This window comes from Bufo gargarizans, chromosome 3, assembly GCF_014858855.1.
Source record: "Bufo gargarizans isolate SCDJY-AF-19 chromosome 3, ASM1485885v1, whole genome shotgun sequence".
NCBI classification, from domain to species: domain Eukaryota; kingdom Metazoa; phylum Chordata; class Amphibia; order Anura; family Bufonidae; genus Bufo; species Bufo gargarizans.
Window position 1 is genome coordinate 261,493,559 of NC_058082.1, and position 16,589 is coordinate 261,510,147.

The 16,589-nt window shown below is 42.6% G+C and overlaps 1 protein-coding gene across 1 annotated transcript in view; it reads right to left on the reverse strand.

Annotated features, from left to right (window-relative positions):
- Positions 1-16,589, reverse strand: part of UBE2G1 (ubiquitin conjugating enzyme E2 G1) — a 44,039-nt gene that overhangs the window by 13,031 nt on the left and 14,419 nt on the right. Inside the window, exon 2 of the mRNA XM_044287160.1 lies at positions 862-964. Within this exon, the coding sequence (XP_044143095.1) occupies positions 862-964 (103 nt within the window). The remainder of the gene's footprint in view (positions 1-861; positions 965-16,589) is intronic.

Genomic DNA, 16,589 nt, shown 5'->3' on the forward strand with positions numbered 1-16,589 from the left:
TGATATTAAAGAGTATATGCCATAAAAATATAATACTGATAGGTCGAGACAATGTTCTCGAGATTAGATGGAAAAAAAAAAAAAAAAAAAAAAAAAAGTGTATGGGAGCATCCCAATTTACGAGGATCTACATTTTAGGAACACTATCTGGCAGCAACCTGCCTCACTCTCCCCATTAAAATAATCATGTATGTTAAATGGGTTATCCAGCCCATAAGACTGATCATCTATCCTCAGGATAGGTCATTTATATCTGATCGGCACGGGTCCAACACCCAGGAGCTCCGATGTTCAGCTGCGAGACGAGAAGGCGGCACTCTATGCAAGCAACGCTTTCTCAACGCTTACACTACATCTCGTCATAGCAGTGGCGTAGTGTATTTACAGGCACCAGCTCCATTCACTTGAATGGAGCAGGTGCTTGTATTACACTGCACTTCGAGAGCTACACTTAACTGCACCCTGTTCGGGCTCCATGACTTCTAGTCCCCACTGGAAACTACCTGCATAAATGGAGTCCTATGCACCGCTGAAGCCAATGAATGTCCTCAGTGGTGACGTATCCCCAAGCGGCACATCAGTGCTTGGTCACATGCCACGTAGAAACAAGGTGCAGCTGCCATACAGAAGTGTAATCTTACAAGCAGGGACCAGAAGTCTGATGAAAACCTGAGAATCACCCCCCAAATGGGGATAAAACAAAACAATTTTTTTTTTTTTTTTTTTTTTTTGAGCCTTGTGGTAAAAAACACATCAAGGGATTGCTTTGTAAATTTGTTATTTTGGGACTTTTTTTTTTCCTCTTTCTTTGCATAGTTTATCATACAAGCCAGCTGAGCATTTGAGAAGCAGAATACTTACTATAGTGTGTCTGGAGGACCAATAATAAGAACTTCCCACCGGTATAGGTCATTGTCATCTATTAAACCTGCTGAGAAGCCTTCTACTGGGTTTTTATTTAGTTCTGCAAAACAGAAATGGGAGAAAAATAAAATAAAGAAGTTTCACAAAATAAATACAGTTTGCTAAATAAAGTACCCTACGTGACAGCCCCTTTAAGTAAAAAAACAAGTGTGCTAATGGAAAAGCTGCTGCTCTCCAGTGTAATTTACACCTACTTTCTCTTTTTAAACTCTTCTCTGTAGACCTTACATCTTCATTTTTATGTGGGTGGGCAGTAGCACATCCCATGTGACAAGTACCTGCTTCTACGATTGCAATTGGCTCGTTAGCAAAGTCTTCCCCTGACACAGTCCCAGCAATTCCACGAATACATAGCACTACAGTATACTTTCCCCACAGTCTAGAGAGATGAAGCTATACATTTCTATGAATTTAGAAATAAAGAAGAATGTAGGAAAGGTGCCTGGGTTGCTTCACCTTATTTAGTATGAGCAAGTAGGTCCACCACTGAATGCATGAGAAAGTAGAGCAGAAGGATAAACAGCAGGAGATGCCGTCAGAAGAAAATGTAATGTGCTTAAAGGGGTTGTCCCACAAAAAATATTTTACAGTTTCCAAACCAGCACCTGGGTCTGAATACTTTAGTAATTGCATGTAATTAAACATTTAGCACAGCTACTAAGTTATTCAGTAAAATGTATCTATATAGGGCCACCTGCTGTTTGTTCTTTTTCTTATTTTTGTCCGTCACACCGAGATGTCCGCACACGCTCAGTTTCATCCTTCAACTGCCGCCTGAGCTGTGATAGGGAGAGCTGAGACACACCCCCCCTGAGGTCCAGCAGAATGGACACGCCTCCTGAGCTCAAGCAGAATGGACACGCCCCTTGATATAAATCTAGCAGAGCAATGAATGTGGAGATCTCTGGATCCATGTGAGGTACAGGGCTGGTTCTAGCTTTGTTAGAAAGATTGTCATGTACTATATGTCTGATTTTCATTTTTTTACATTAGTCATGGGATAACCCCTTTAAAATAAATTGAGATTGATCGATATCGATCTGTTAACTATTTATGAAGAATCCCTGATCTTTTCTTCAGACACTTTGTGGGAGATTTAGCAAAACTAGTGTAAAGAAAAACTGGCTTAGTTGCCCATAGAAATCAGACTCCACCTGCTATTTTTGGGCTCCTTTGGAAAAGGGGGTAATCTGATTGCTTTTTCATTACACCAGTTTTGAAGAGTTTCAGGTGATAAAACCACTATAGAGGCTTTTTGGGGAGGGGGGTTTAAAAGAGAATCTGAAAAATCCAGGTCTCAAGATGAACACTTGCTGCCATGAGATGTCATGGCACACAAGGTCAGCTGACCAGAACATATAGAATCGCATTACAGGAGGCGGCGACAGCAGCATTCCTTGCCATATGTGAACACTGGATTGAAATGAGATCAACTTCCATTTATATTCCACATACACTAACTGGTGTATTGGATGGCATCACATGCAAATTAGTAAGCAATATAGCAGCAATGTGCTAAAGCAGGCATGCTCAACCTGCGGCCCTCCAGCCGTTGCAAAACTACAACTCCCATAATTCCCTGACAGCATACAACTATCATCCTACAGAAGGGTATCGTGGGAGTTGTAGATTTACAACAGCTGGAGGGCCACAGGTTGAGCATCCCTGTGCTAAAGTATAGGCTGTCAGACAAAGTAATGCATAATGGCCACTCAAGAGCAAGTTCTACTATAGTCCACACTGGTTCCAAAACCCAGTAAACTGCACATATCCAACTTGTTGTAATGTACCCCGACAATGTCTAAAGGAAGCCTGCCACCAGGAAATTCAGTTAATCCAGGCACACTGTCTTGTAGGCCTAGCTCAGCTGAATGTAGTCATACCTTTCATAAGTAATCTGTTTCATAAGAAATTCTGTTTGGGCCTTTAGTGAAACAGACAGACGTCTGGCAGCAATCACTGTCATATTACTTAAAGATGACCTTTGATCAGAATTAAACTTCCAAAGTAACTATGCAGGCATGTAGAGCGGCGCCCAGGGACCCCCCTGCACTTACTGGTATACCTGGGCGCCGCCCCGTTCTCCGGTAATTGCCTCCGGTATCTTTACAGTTAGGCTCCACCCAGGGGAACCTGCCGTCAGCTCATTCTCCCATGCTGCAGCGCTGGCCAATCACAGCGCTCAGCTCATAGCCTGAGAGAGCTGAGCGCTGTGATTGGCCAGCGTTGCAGCATGGGAGAAGGAGGCGCCGTCAGGTTCCCCTGGGTGGAGCCTAACTGTAAAGATACCGGAGGCAATTACCGGAGAACGGAGCGGCGTCCAGGTATACCAGTAAGTGCAGGGGGATTCCTGGGCGCCGCTCTACATGCCTGCATAGTTACTTTAGAAGTTTAATTCTGATGAAAGGTCCTCTTTAAGGGGCTGTATTTTTTAGGGTGGTCAAAAAAGACAAATTTGAGGGGCAGTGTCCACCACGGCAGCCATTTTGAAAGCCGCCATGTTAGAACCAAGTCAATATTTTCAAATGGGAAGGGATGCCTGTGACCCTTGTACCCGATGGTGAATTTAATGAGAAAGCCAAATCTGTGCCATGGGATGGCGATCCCAACCACTGTTTTCTATTTATTCAGGCGTTTCTATACTTTTGGACCAACCCTGTACATTACTGCTGACCTGACATGTAAGGCTACTTTCACACTGGCGTTTTGGCTTTCCATTTGTGAGATCCGTTCAGGGATCTCACAAGCGGTCCAAAACATATCATTTTTGCCCTAATGCATTGTGAATGGAAAAGGATCCGCTCAGAATGGATCAGTTTGCATCAGTTCCATCTCCATTCCGCTCTGGAGGCGGACACCAAAACGCTGCTTGCAGCGTTTTGGTGTCAGTCTGACGAAACTGATCCGTCTTCACTGACACAATTGAAAACAGATCCGTCCTCCATTGACTTTCAATGGTGTTGGCTATTAAAGATAATACAAACAGATCAGTTCTGAATGGATGCAGACGGTTGTATCATCTGAACATATCCGCACCAGACGAGAGTGTGAAAGTAGCCTAAGTTAGTAAAGTATGGGACAGATGGAAAGAAGGAATGCCCACGTGATCAGACTACACAGGGATGCTACCATGGAAACACAAGTATACACGGGAGCTGGAGACAAACGATTTTTATTTAGTAGTATCTTCAAAGCAGCATTGGAACAATTGAAGTGTTTTAAAGGGGTTTTCCGAGATGGACATTGATGACACTCAGGACAGTTTTTCCTAGGCCAGTGATGACACATTCATCTGTCACGTGGCATAGGAGCAGCCCACCCCATAGAGGTGAATGGGGCTGGGCGCGATATACAAATGTACGACACTATGCTTAGTAAGTTGCGAGAAGGCTGGGGAGCTCACAGGAATGCTTGTGCCTTCTCAAACAGCTGATCGGCGGAGGTCCCGGTGTCCGACCCCCACTGATCGGATATTGAAGATGGGTCATCTGCTTCAAGATCTTGGAAGACCCCTTTAAGGGTAGGATATCCTTTAACCCCTTCCCATTCTGCAGCATAATGGTACAGAATGGTGGGAAGGTTCTCCTCCGATGTAATAGTTATCCCCTACTGTCTGACTAACCCTTTAAGGGTGCTTCCACGGCAAGCTTTAGTTCCAAGTTTATATTCTGCCTTTTAGGAAACCAGCCTAGACGACACTGCGAGTCTGACAGCTAAACAGACCCGGTTCTCCCGGCTTGCAGCTGAACGGCACACCCGTGGCGAGCTAGTAAAACAAGCTTCACATATTAGCTGCCTGAATGCAGCCTACAGTTTTCTGGAATGACTGCAGCAATGTGAACACAATGGCAGAGGGCTGAAGTTTCTAGATCCTCAGCTGCTCTGCGTGTCTCTACTGGCATCTCGCTGAATAAAACAGCCACTGAAACATGACTAAGCAGAAGGAGCCCTCTAGCTAATTTCAGAGGCTAGGAACGGTATCCAAACGTCCCAAGTTTGTGCTAAGAGTCACCAGCCAACCATCTGACCTAATGGAAACACAACACTAAACTCACGCAAGCCGGAAAATCAGGAAAAGTCTGCATCTGCCGTAGCAAAATGCCAACGCCAGCCTTGCCCGAGCCATGTATTCCTAATTCACAAGCCTTTTTTTCTTGAGAAGTCAGCACTGCATCTGAAAGTTATATGAGGTAGGCCAGGAGAATGTGGGCTGAAACACAGCTCCCCTGACCCAAACTGACTGCATCATAGTTCCTATCTGATCACTGTACCTTAGACCCGCAATCAGATAGGGACTGTCATAAATCACTATGATACAGGCCGTTCAAAGAGAAGCAGCCGCCACACAGGCTGAGTTTCATGGACCGAATACGATCATCTAGAAATCAGCCTGAAAGGAAAGCCAAAACAGAAATAATAAATAATAAATAAATGCATGCTATAGCCAGGACACAGAAGAGCATTTTTCTGCCAAGCTACTGATGGTCCATCTGAACAATTCTTATATCTCGATATATCATTGGTCAGGGCTTTTTCTAGGCTGAAATCTGCACATGGGACATATTCAAGTAGGGGGCTTTTAATGATAATCTGATTGTAGGGACTGCGGTCTTTCATTTTGCAATGGTTGTGCCGGGTACTGCAGTTCTCACTGAAAAAGCACCATTCATGTGAATGGGAACAAGCTGCAGTATGTAATGTACAGAGCTGTGTGTGGTAGGAGTGTTACACGTCAGACCCCACTGATCTGATACGGATGGCTATCCACACAAGAACATAGATCTGCTGACAGCCGTCACTCCCAATCCCCTCACACACATGCCTGCTTGCTGTGCATGATGCGTCCGTAGGAAAAGGAAGCCACCGCCATATTTCTCCAGCAGCGGCTTATCTCCACAAGAAATAATGTTCCCGGTGCTTATCTCTCCTCACACCTGCCATCTGGCAAGAGCCAGACCCAAACACAAATCAGATGGTTGGTCAACATACAACTAAATGTGGCTTGAAAGTCCTGAAAACCCTCTTAAATAACTTGCCCTGAAAATAATCATGAGATGACCTGGTGGCTCTATCCCAGGAGAGAACAGAGCTATCAGAGAACTTTACAAACTTTTTTTTTTTATTGTTGTAACAAATGAGGCTATAGGCAGCCGCTCTACAACATATCTGTGTTTGCCTTTCCATCAGATAACCTGCATTGCATAATTCCAGAGAGAAACGTAATGTACATTTTGTACTCTGAGTCCTGTTTACCAGGTAGTAAGCCTGGAGAAAAGCTACACTCCCCCTGAGCAGCGGTGTCACTGAATACAATGAGCCAGCAACCAGCAGCTCAGCTTGCACCGTTAGATCAGCAGTAGCAAGAAACCCCCTACCAAAAAAAAAAAAAAGTCATAAATGATAGCGCCAGACTGTGGGCACTCATTCCAACCTCTCCTAGATCATTAATCAATACACATAGAAGTCTTAGGCCAATTTCACAGGAGCTTACAGTCAGAGATATGCTCTGTGTAACTGCAACACAGAGAAAGAATGCACCAAACAGATATAACACTGACTATACTGGCAAGACACAAATGAAGATATTAAAAGCTGAGACTTTAGCCAATATATACCAGTGATGGATATATCGGAGCCCATCATGCACCACGTCACGGTTCTCAGCATGGCAAGGGGTCCTAACCGCTGCTCTAACTATGGTGTGAACACGGTCTGGGGGTGATATAATTCAGCTCGCAGCAAAGCTTCCCACAAACGCCCAGCATGAATGCTGCGGTTGTGCGATGTGAATGAAGCCAGGCTGCAAGCCACACCCACATGCGGTCGGGTTGCTCCCCCTGATTGAGGACACGCCACTGTGTCTGGGGTTGAGCAGCTCCTCCAAAATTGCCACTAATAAATTTTTTTGTTTTTCGTTTTCTGTCTGTGTAACTGCAGTATAGTCGCTGGAGGGCAGGAACACACAGCATTATAAAATCATTATAACGCCGCGAGTTTGCGTCCCAGGAGCAGTGTTCATTCTGGGAAATACTGCTGTCACACAGAGCATATTTCAGGCTGGCCATATACACTGGGGTCATTTACTGAGACCAACTTTTTACGTCGGTCTTAGATTCCTCCCCTCCCACCGCACTGCCATTAGATTTGGCCAATTTATGACTAGGTGTGCGCCTAGTCATAGGCACATCTATTGCAGTCCTGCGCCTGGAGAGAAAAACTACTGTACTCAGGGAGTGGACTAGTTTTCGCCAACATTTACTACTGGAAACAGGAGAAAAAGCTGCTGGATGTCAACATGCCCGCTCCTTCACTTCCCAGGGGACAGAAGCCGCCAGCAGGTATTTGGCAGCTGAATTCCCCCATCTTCCCATGCAGAAAACACATGCACACCCAGCTCAGCCAAGCTTGTGTGTGTACAGGTCCTTCTAAAAAAAATTTGCATATTGTGATAAAGTTCATTATTTTCTGTAATGTACTGATAAACATTAGACTTTCATATATTTTAGATTCATTACACACCAACTGAAGTAGTTCAAGCCTTTTATTGTTTTAATATTGATGATTTTGGCATACAGCTCATGAAAACCCACATTTCCTATCTCAAAAAATTAGCATATTTCATCCGACCAATAAAAGAAAAGTGTTTTTAATACAAAAAAAGTCAACCTTCAAATAATTATGTTCAGTTATGCACTCAATACTTGGTCGGGAATCCTTTTGCAGAAATGACTGCTTCAATGCGGCGTGGCATGGAGGCAATCAGCCTGTGGCACTGCTGAGGTGTTATGGAGGCCCAGGATGCTTCGATAGCGGCCTTAAGCTCATCCAGAGTGTTGGGTCTTGCGTCTCTCAACTTTCTCTTCCCAATATCCCACAGATTCTCTATGGGGTTCAGGTCAGGAGAGTTGGCAGGCCAATTGAGCACAGTAATACCATGGTCAGTAAACCATTTACCAGTGGTTTTGGCACTGTGAGCAGGTGCCAGGTCGTGCTGAAAAATGAAATCTTCATCTCCATAAAGCTTTTCAGCAGATGGAAGCATGAAGTGCTCCAAAATCTCCTGATAGCTAGCTGCATTGACCCTGCCCTTGATAAACACAGTGGACCAACACCAGCAGCTGACATGGCACCCCAGACCATCACTGACTGTGGGTACTTGACACTGGACTTCAGGCATTTTGGCATTTCCCTCTCCCCAGTCTTCCTCCAGACTCTGGCACCTTGATTTCCGAATGACCTGCAACAGTCCAGTGCTGCTTCTCTGTAGCCCAGGTCAGGCGCTTCTGCCGCTGTTTCTGGTTCAAAAGTGGCTTGACCTGGGGAATGCGGCACCTGTAGCCCATTTCCTGCACACGCCTGTACACGGTGGCTCTGGATGTTTCTACTCCAGACTCAGTCCACTGCTTCCGCAGGTCCCCCAAGGTCTGGAATCGGTCCTTCTCCACAATCTTCCTCAGGGTCCGGTCACCTCTTCTCGTTGTGCAGCGTTTTCTGCCACACTTTTTCCTTCCCACAGACTTCCCACTGAGGTGCCTTGATACAGCACTCTGGGAACAGCCTATTCGTTCAGAAATTTCTTTCTGTGTCTTACCCTCTTGCTTGAGGGTGTCAATGATGGCCTTCTGGACAGCAGTCAGGTCGGCAGTCTTACCCATGATTGCGGTTTTGAGTAATGAACCAGGCTGGGAGTTTTTAAAAGCCTCAGGAATCTTTTGCAGGTGTTTAGAGTTAATTAGTTGATTCAGATGATTAGGTTAATAGCTCGTTTAGAGAACCTTTTCATGATATGCTAATTTTTTTAGATAGGAATTTGGGGTTTTCATGAGCTGTATGCCAAAATCATCAATATTAAAACAATAAAAGGCTTGAACTACTTCAGTTGGTGTGTAATGAATCTAAAATATATGAAAGTCTAATGTTTATCAGTACATTACAGAAAATAATGAACTTTATCACAATGTGCTAATTTTTTTAGAAGGACCTGTAAATGGAAGTGGGTTAGGAGTATTAGTTGACAGATGAGCGTTTGACAGCTACTAATGGCCAGCTGAGGGTAGTGCAGGCATAATGGGGGAAATTTATCAAAATTGGTGTAAGGGAAAACTGGCCTAGTTGCCCATAGCAACCAGACCCCACCTTTCATTTTCCAAAGGAGCTGTGAAAAATAAAAGGTGGAATCTGATTGGTTGCTATGGGCAACTAAGCCAATTTTACTTTATACCAGTTTTTATCTACCCCCACGTTTTGTTAAAAAAAAAAAAAAATTGGGGGTTTATTTATTTTTTTCACTTCAGCAAAGCACTACAACCAGATGGCGATTACTCCGAGGACACACACGGCCTGGTGACCAGAGGACTACAACATAATAGCCACAACTGATTGCAACTGTCACAATGACAAAAACGGCTCTTACCAGTAAAAGCACAGGCATGAGAACATTTCCTGCCCGAGACCTGTACACAGCGGCCATCTTCAATAGAAACCGTTTCCTTATAGGGGTAGGCGGTTCTCACTCTCGTCAACTGTTATTTTAGTGATTAAAGAAGCACTCCCATAAAAGGTTTTATTCTCTTGCTCCTTAAAAATGTTAATAATGGAAATCAGATGTGTCGTATGACTGACAGGAGTCTTATGTGGGGACAGGAAGTCAGTTTCGCAATTCATTCCTATGAGACTCGCATCATATGAGCTATAAATGTGAAAGTGGGCGGGGCTATCAAATTGACGCATATTTTGCCTCATTTATCATCTTATCAGCAGAAGTGGCTCCAATTGTTGCAGACAATTAAGCCATCTTATGTGGTGGTGTTTGGTGTAAAAAGTCTAGTTTATGGCAGAAATATGCAACTTTGTCAAAAAGTTGCATTTATGAAAAGAAAACCAACTCGTCGTGGGAAGCGATAGGCATTAAAAACAGGATGCATTTTTTAATCCAATATAAAATTAGGTTGTCAATAATTAACATTCAACAAACACGTCCTCAGCATGTGAAGAGTCACAATTTAACAGTGCAAATGTCGCAAATATGCTTCAAAAGTCAGAAATTGGTTTTAAAAGTCATCATTGTTGTCTGGCACGGTTGGCAGAAATTGCATATTTTTGTTTAAAAAAAGTCACATTTTCGTGCTTGATGTTAAAATGTCACAAATCAAGAGAAATTGGTGTATAATCTAGTTTATATTTAAAAAGTCACATTTTAAAAGTGGTGTGCGCCTTTTGAAATACGAGATGAAACAATCACCACTTTTGATCTGTAATGTTACTATTTTTTTTGGCACAAATTATGCCATTATTGATAAGTGTCCTCCAATGTGTCAGTTGTAGAGTCAGAGCGCTGCCACAAATGTCAGATTTGCACCACAAATCAATTTGAACAGCAGAAGTTTTCTTTTCATAAAGTGTGGAACAGATTTCTTTTATACTATAATGCAGTGGTCCTCAATCAGTGGCTCGCCACGATAGTCTTGAATTATGACCGTATGTACTGGCAGTAGACATGGTTGCAGACCTATCCTAGATTTATCTAGATGGTATAATACTAGTGTTTCACACTGGAATACTGTAATTTATCAGCAATTTCATGTTTTGTTTCTCCACATTCAAAACTGCTCTCCATTTTTGAATTGCCTGTTCCTCCTGACCATCACTGAAAGCTGAATGTGGCTCACAACACACAAAAAGGTTGGGGACCTCTGCTGTAACGTGTATGGGGTAGCCTGACTATCTGATGCCTACTGTTAGGCATGTTGGACCACAATGTGCGAAAAACGCTTCATATCAGACAGTGGGATTGCTAGGGGGAATAAAAGAGGAATGGCACAATGCAGAGTCCAAACAAATATGCTGTAGACTTAAGCCATTTCTTTATAGAGAATACAAGTGTTAGCAAAGGATGTGTTCACATCCGCGTCAGAGGTTCTGTTGGGCTCCTCAGTTCCAAAATCTGCCAAAACTGTCAACCTTTTCTGTTTCCATGACTGAACCCAAAAAAAAAAAAATATGTAAGTGAGGACACAGATATGAACCTAGCCTAAAATAGACATGTCAGAGCTGACAGGTCCTCTGTAAAGCTAGCACAGTAATCTAATGTAAGGAACACCATGTCCACTTATTAGGTGCCCAGCATAATACTAGGATGTCCTAACTATAGTACAGGCTGTGCCTGCAGATACATGGAATTTACATACTTAGTCTACTGTCACACTGGAGTTTTGGTTTCAGTTAGTGAAATCTGTTCAGGGCTCTCACAAGCGGTCCAAAACCAGTAATATATATATATATATATATATAGCAGAAAAGGAGATTTGGCGGCACCAGCTATTGGCTCAGGTGCTGGGTCCAAAGGAATGAGCTTTAAAAACCCAAGTCGAGGCGGAGGAAATCAAGCGTTCTAAATGGAACAGAGATTTGGACGACTATAAGAAAGGGAATATTTATACCTGGCAGACGGACACTAGAAATCCTAATGTGAATTATAATGATAATAAAAGAAAGAAGAGATTGCCACAGTTGTCCACATCCACATCATCTCGCGCCCCTTTTTTAGGGAAGGAAACAGCACCTGCAAACGGAACCGGACCCGAAGAGGAGGACGTAGACACAGACGGCATAAAAACCCGGAACAGCAAGCTACGACCACAGAACAAACCGCGGCAAAGGAAGAAATGACTGTCATTAATTTATCTTCTAAGTTACTCACACCGTTTCAAGTGAGTGTACTTTCTAAGGGATTATCATATTGTCCAAATGCACATGTTAATTGGTTTAATCTTGAGACGGATATGTGTGGTTTTTTTAGATCTATAAAATTAAAAATATGGTTTCACAATAAAGTGCAGACTGACTCCCCTCCTGCGAGCGAGTTTTGCATGAGGAGACTCAGTCTACCAGGTAAAAGTACCTTCACACCAGTGGTTGATAACCCTGCGTTGGAGGCCTTTATGAACGTGGTTAAAAAGGATTTGTCCACTTTGAAATCATCTGTTACTCATAGATTTACCCGTCCTAACATGACGAAATTTGAAATAGCCGCCTTAGATCAATTAAGGAATGATCCCCATTTGGTAATTAAACCTGCCGATAAGGGTGGGGGGGGTAGTCATCCTGGATAAACATAAATATATTGCGGAAATAGAACGTCAGCTTGGTGACACAAATGTGTATTTGTTGATTAATTATGACCCAAAATTTGAGATTGCCAGGATTATTGGACAGTGTCTTACTGATGCATTGGCGGCAGGGGTGATCGACCGGGATCTTTGTGAGTACCTTGTGGTGACACATCCAGTCACACCGGTGATGTATGTGCTTCCCAAGGTCCACAAATCTCTGGTTGATCCCCCTGGCCGGCCGATAGTATCTGGCTCTGAGTCAATATTCAGCAACATTGCCATTTTTTTGGACAAGATTCTTCGCAATTTTGCGACAGGGGCGGTCTCATACATTCAAGACACGACCGATTTTTTGTGTAAACTCAACGCAATTGAGGTGGATAGAGAGCAGACATATATTCTTGCATCTTTCGATGTAGTCTCTCTCTACACCTCAATTGACCACACGTTGGGCATAACGGCTGTTGAATGTATGTTGACACTCTCCTCAATGACTGAATCAGCTATACATTTCATTTTATCTCTTTTGCGCATTGTTCTACATTGGAACTATTTTCTGTTTCAAGATTCCTTTTATAAGCAATTAAGGGGAGTGGCGATGGGGTCGAATGTGGCCCCAACGTTCGCAAATATTTTTATGCGAAAATTTGAGGAAGACGTCATCTATGTTTCACACCACTTCAGACATGTTCTGCGGTGGTGGCGTTATATCGATGACGTCTTCCTCATTTGGACTGGCACTGAGAAGGAATTAATTGACTTCCATATGTATTTGAATAGCATTGATAGTGATCTCCAATTCACTTTGATTTTTTCACACACTGAGGTACAGTTCCTTGATACCACGGTTGTCTGGTCTGGGGAAAAGTTCCTTACTAAACTATACACTAAACCTACTGACAAGAACACCATATTAAGATATGATAGTAATCACCCGAAAAATATGGTTAGGCATTTACCGTACTCGCAATTTTTGCGGGTGCGTAGAATAACATCAGAGGAGAGCAATTTGACGGAGGCCCTTGAGGATATGTCAAGGAAGTTTGAAAACAGGGGTTATCCGCCAAAGTTGCTACAGACACATAAAAATAAGGCTCTGGAGATGGACAGAGAGTTGACCTTAGTGAGGAAAGATAGGGAAAATCCCCAACGTCGGATTCCTTTTATCTCTACTCATACGGAGGAAAGTGCAGCTATTAGCAAGATTATTAGAAAACACTGGAGTATACTGGGCAATACTTTCAGTGATATCCAAGAATTCAGACTGCCTCCCCTGTTTTCATACCGGAGAGCCAGCAGTCTGAAAGACCAATTGGTTAGAGCAGATTGTGGCTCAAAGCAGCGAGCACGTCAAATGAAATTGTCAAAATATGGATTGGGCAGCTTTCCATGTTTAAGCTGCGTAAATTGCAAATACATAGGCAAGGGACGCAGCTTTATACATCCTGCCACTGGTAAAACTTATCCTATTAATTTTCATTTGACGTGCAATTCTAATTTTGTAATCTATGTGTTAACCTGCCCATGTAAAATTCTGTATGTGGGAGAAACCTCCACTGATTTGAAAACCAGGTTGAATAACCATAGATTTTCAATTCGCCAAAAACGACATGATTTACCAGTACCGAAGCATTTTTCTGAGCAGAAACATTCAGAACGTGAATTAACATGCTGGATTGTAGATCATGTACCTCCCCCCAGGAGAGGGGGTAATCGAATAAAAATATTGAAAAACAAAGAAATGTGGTGGATATACACTTTAGACAGCCTAAAACCTAAAGGGTTAAATGTGGAGTACTATCCTGGATGTCTCTAGATTACTGTTTGCCTGATACCCCACCCTTTATGCTTTCTGGCATGATCCCTGTTGTGATGATGGAATTTAGATAAGATTCACAAGCATATGAGTAATTTTCTCTTATTTGTTTTTTAGACACCACACAGACTGATGCGGAAACAGTGAACATAGAAGTTTGGACACATGCGACAGCTCGCGATGTTCTATGTGTATTAATTTAACTGGATAGAATTTTTTCTGTTACTGTATCCACGATGTGTCAAAATCAATTTCCTGCTATCAAGTGATTTATATGGGAGATCCCCATTACACTGTCTATGGACCGTTATAATGGGACGGTTCGGGGTGCACTGCATTTGCATGTGGTGTCCCCCTTACCTGACCATAATTTTGGAGGGGTTGATCTACCCGGGAGGTTGGATCCCTCTCCGATTGGTCCTGACAGTGAAGCATATACAGTGCCAAGCGCCTTGCTACAAAGATGATGCCTTTAATAATGTCACATTGTGCGTATGCAATAGTCCCCACACGGCAGTAGTTTGATATCTGGCTGCCTAGGATATATTGGAGCGCAGTTGCGAGCGCACACTGTGGGTTGAGGTTTGTCTTTGACATGCTGTGGTTTTGACAGTATTAGTTAACAGGGCTTTTTTGGCCAGTATTCACATGAACATGCGGTTTTGTCGAACATGATCAGACCTTCACTGTTTTCCCTCAGCCTCTGTGGTGTATGATTTTAAACATTAATACATGATTTGATTCTTTTGTATCTTCATGCACTTTATTTATGCACATATGCACTTTGTAGTATACATTATTTAAATGTTACAAGCTTGGATGCAACACTAATGGACACGTCCCTGTGTATCCAGCAGTATGGTACTTTGCATAAGTAATTGTTCACATGATCTAATGAGGTGAACTACTTTCACATGTTTATTAGTCACATGTCTTGATTTGTAAAATTCATTGGTGGTCTGATTTTTGAAAAAGCTGTATAAGACATGCACAGTCTTGTGTTTCATTGCTTGAGAAAGGCTCGATTGTGAGCTGAAACGTCGCAAATTATTTTTCACATGGGTGAATAAAGATTTCTACTTTTTTCAAGTCTTGGAGTGCTGTCCGATTCTCTGCATATATATATATATATATATATATATATATATATACATACATACACACACACAGGGAGTGCAGAATTATTAGGCAAATGAGTATTTTGACCACATCATCCTCTTTATGCATGTTGTCTTACTCCAAGCTGTATAGGCTCGAAAGCCTACTACCAATTAAGCATATTAGGTGATGTGCATCTCTGTAATGAGAAGGAGTGTGGTCTAATGACATCAACACCCTATATCAGGTGTGCATAATTATTAGGCAACTTCCTTTCCTTTGGCAAAATGGGTCAAAAGAAGGACTTGACAGGCTCAGAAAAGTCAAAAATAGTGAGATATCTTGCAGAGGGATGCAGCACTCTTAAAATTGCAAAGCTTCTGAAGCGTGATCATCGAACAATCAAGCGTTTCATTCAAAATAGTCAACAGGGTCGCAAGAAGCGTGTGGAAAAACCAAGGCGCAAAATAACTGCCCATGAACTGAGAAAAGTCAAGCGTGCAGCTGCCAAGATGCCACTTGCCACCAGTTTGGCCATATTTCAGAGCTGCAACATCACTGGAGTGCCCAAAAGCACAAGGTGTGCAATACTCAGAGACATGGCCAAAGTAAGAAAGGCTGAAAGACGACCACCACTGAACAAGACACACAAGCTGAAACGTCAAGACTGGGCCAAGAAATATCTCAAGACTGATTTTTCTAAGGTTTTATGGACTGATGAAATGAGAGAGTCTTGATGGGCCAGATGGATGGGCCCGTTGCTGGATTGGTAAAGGGTAGAGAGCTCCAGTTCGACTCAGATGCCAGCAAGGTGGAGGGGGAGTACTGGTTTGGGCTGGTATCATCAAAGATGAGCTTGTGGGGCCTTTTTGGGTTGAGGATGGAGTCAAGCTCAACTCCCAGTCCTACTGCCAGTTTCTGGAAGACACCTTCTTCAAGCAGTGGTACAGGAAGAAGTCTGCATCCTTCAAGAAAAACATGATTTTCATGCAGGACAATGCTCCATCACACGCGTCCAAGTACTCCACAGCGTGGCTGGCAAGAAAGGGTATAAAAGAAGAAAATCTAATGACATGGCCTCCTTGTTCACCTGATCTGAACCCCATTGAGAACCTGTGGTCCATCATCAAATGTGAGATTTACAAGGAGGGAAAACAGTACACCTCTCTGAACAGTGTCTGGGAGGCTGTGGTTGCTGCTGCACGCAATGTTGATGGTGAACAGATCAAAACACTGACAGAATCCATGGATGGCAGGCTTTTGAGTGTCCTTGCAAAGAAAGGTGGCTATATTGGTCACGGATTTGTTTTTGTTTTGTTTTTGAATGTCAGAAATGTATATTTGTAAATGTTGAGATGTTATATTGGTTTCACTGGTAAAAATAAATAATTGAAATGGGTATATATTTGTTTTTTGTTAAGTTGCCTAATAATTATGCACAGTAATAGTCACCTGCACACACAGATATCCCCCTAAAATAGCTAAAACAAAAACAAACTAAAAACTACTTCCAAAAATATTCAGCTTTGATATTAATGAGTTTTTTGGGTTCATCGAGAACATGGTTGTTGTTCAATAATAAAATTAATCCTCAAAAATACAACTTGCCTAATAATTCTGCACAAATATAAATATATATA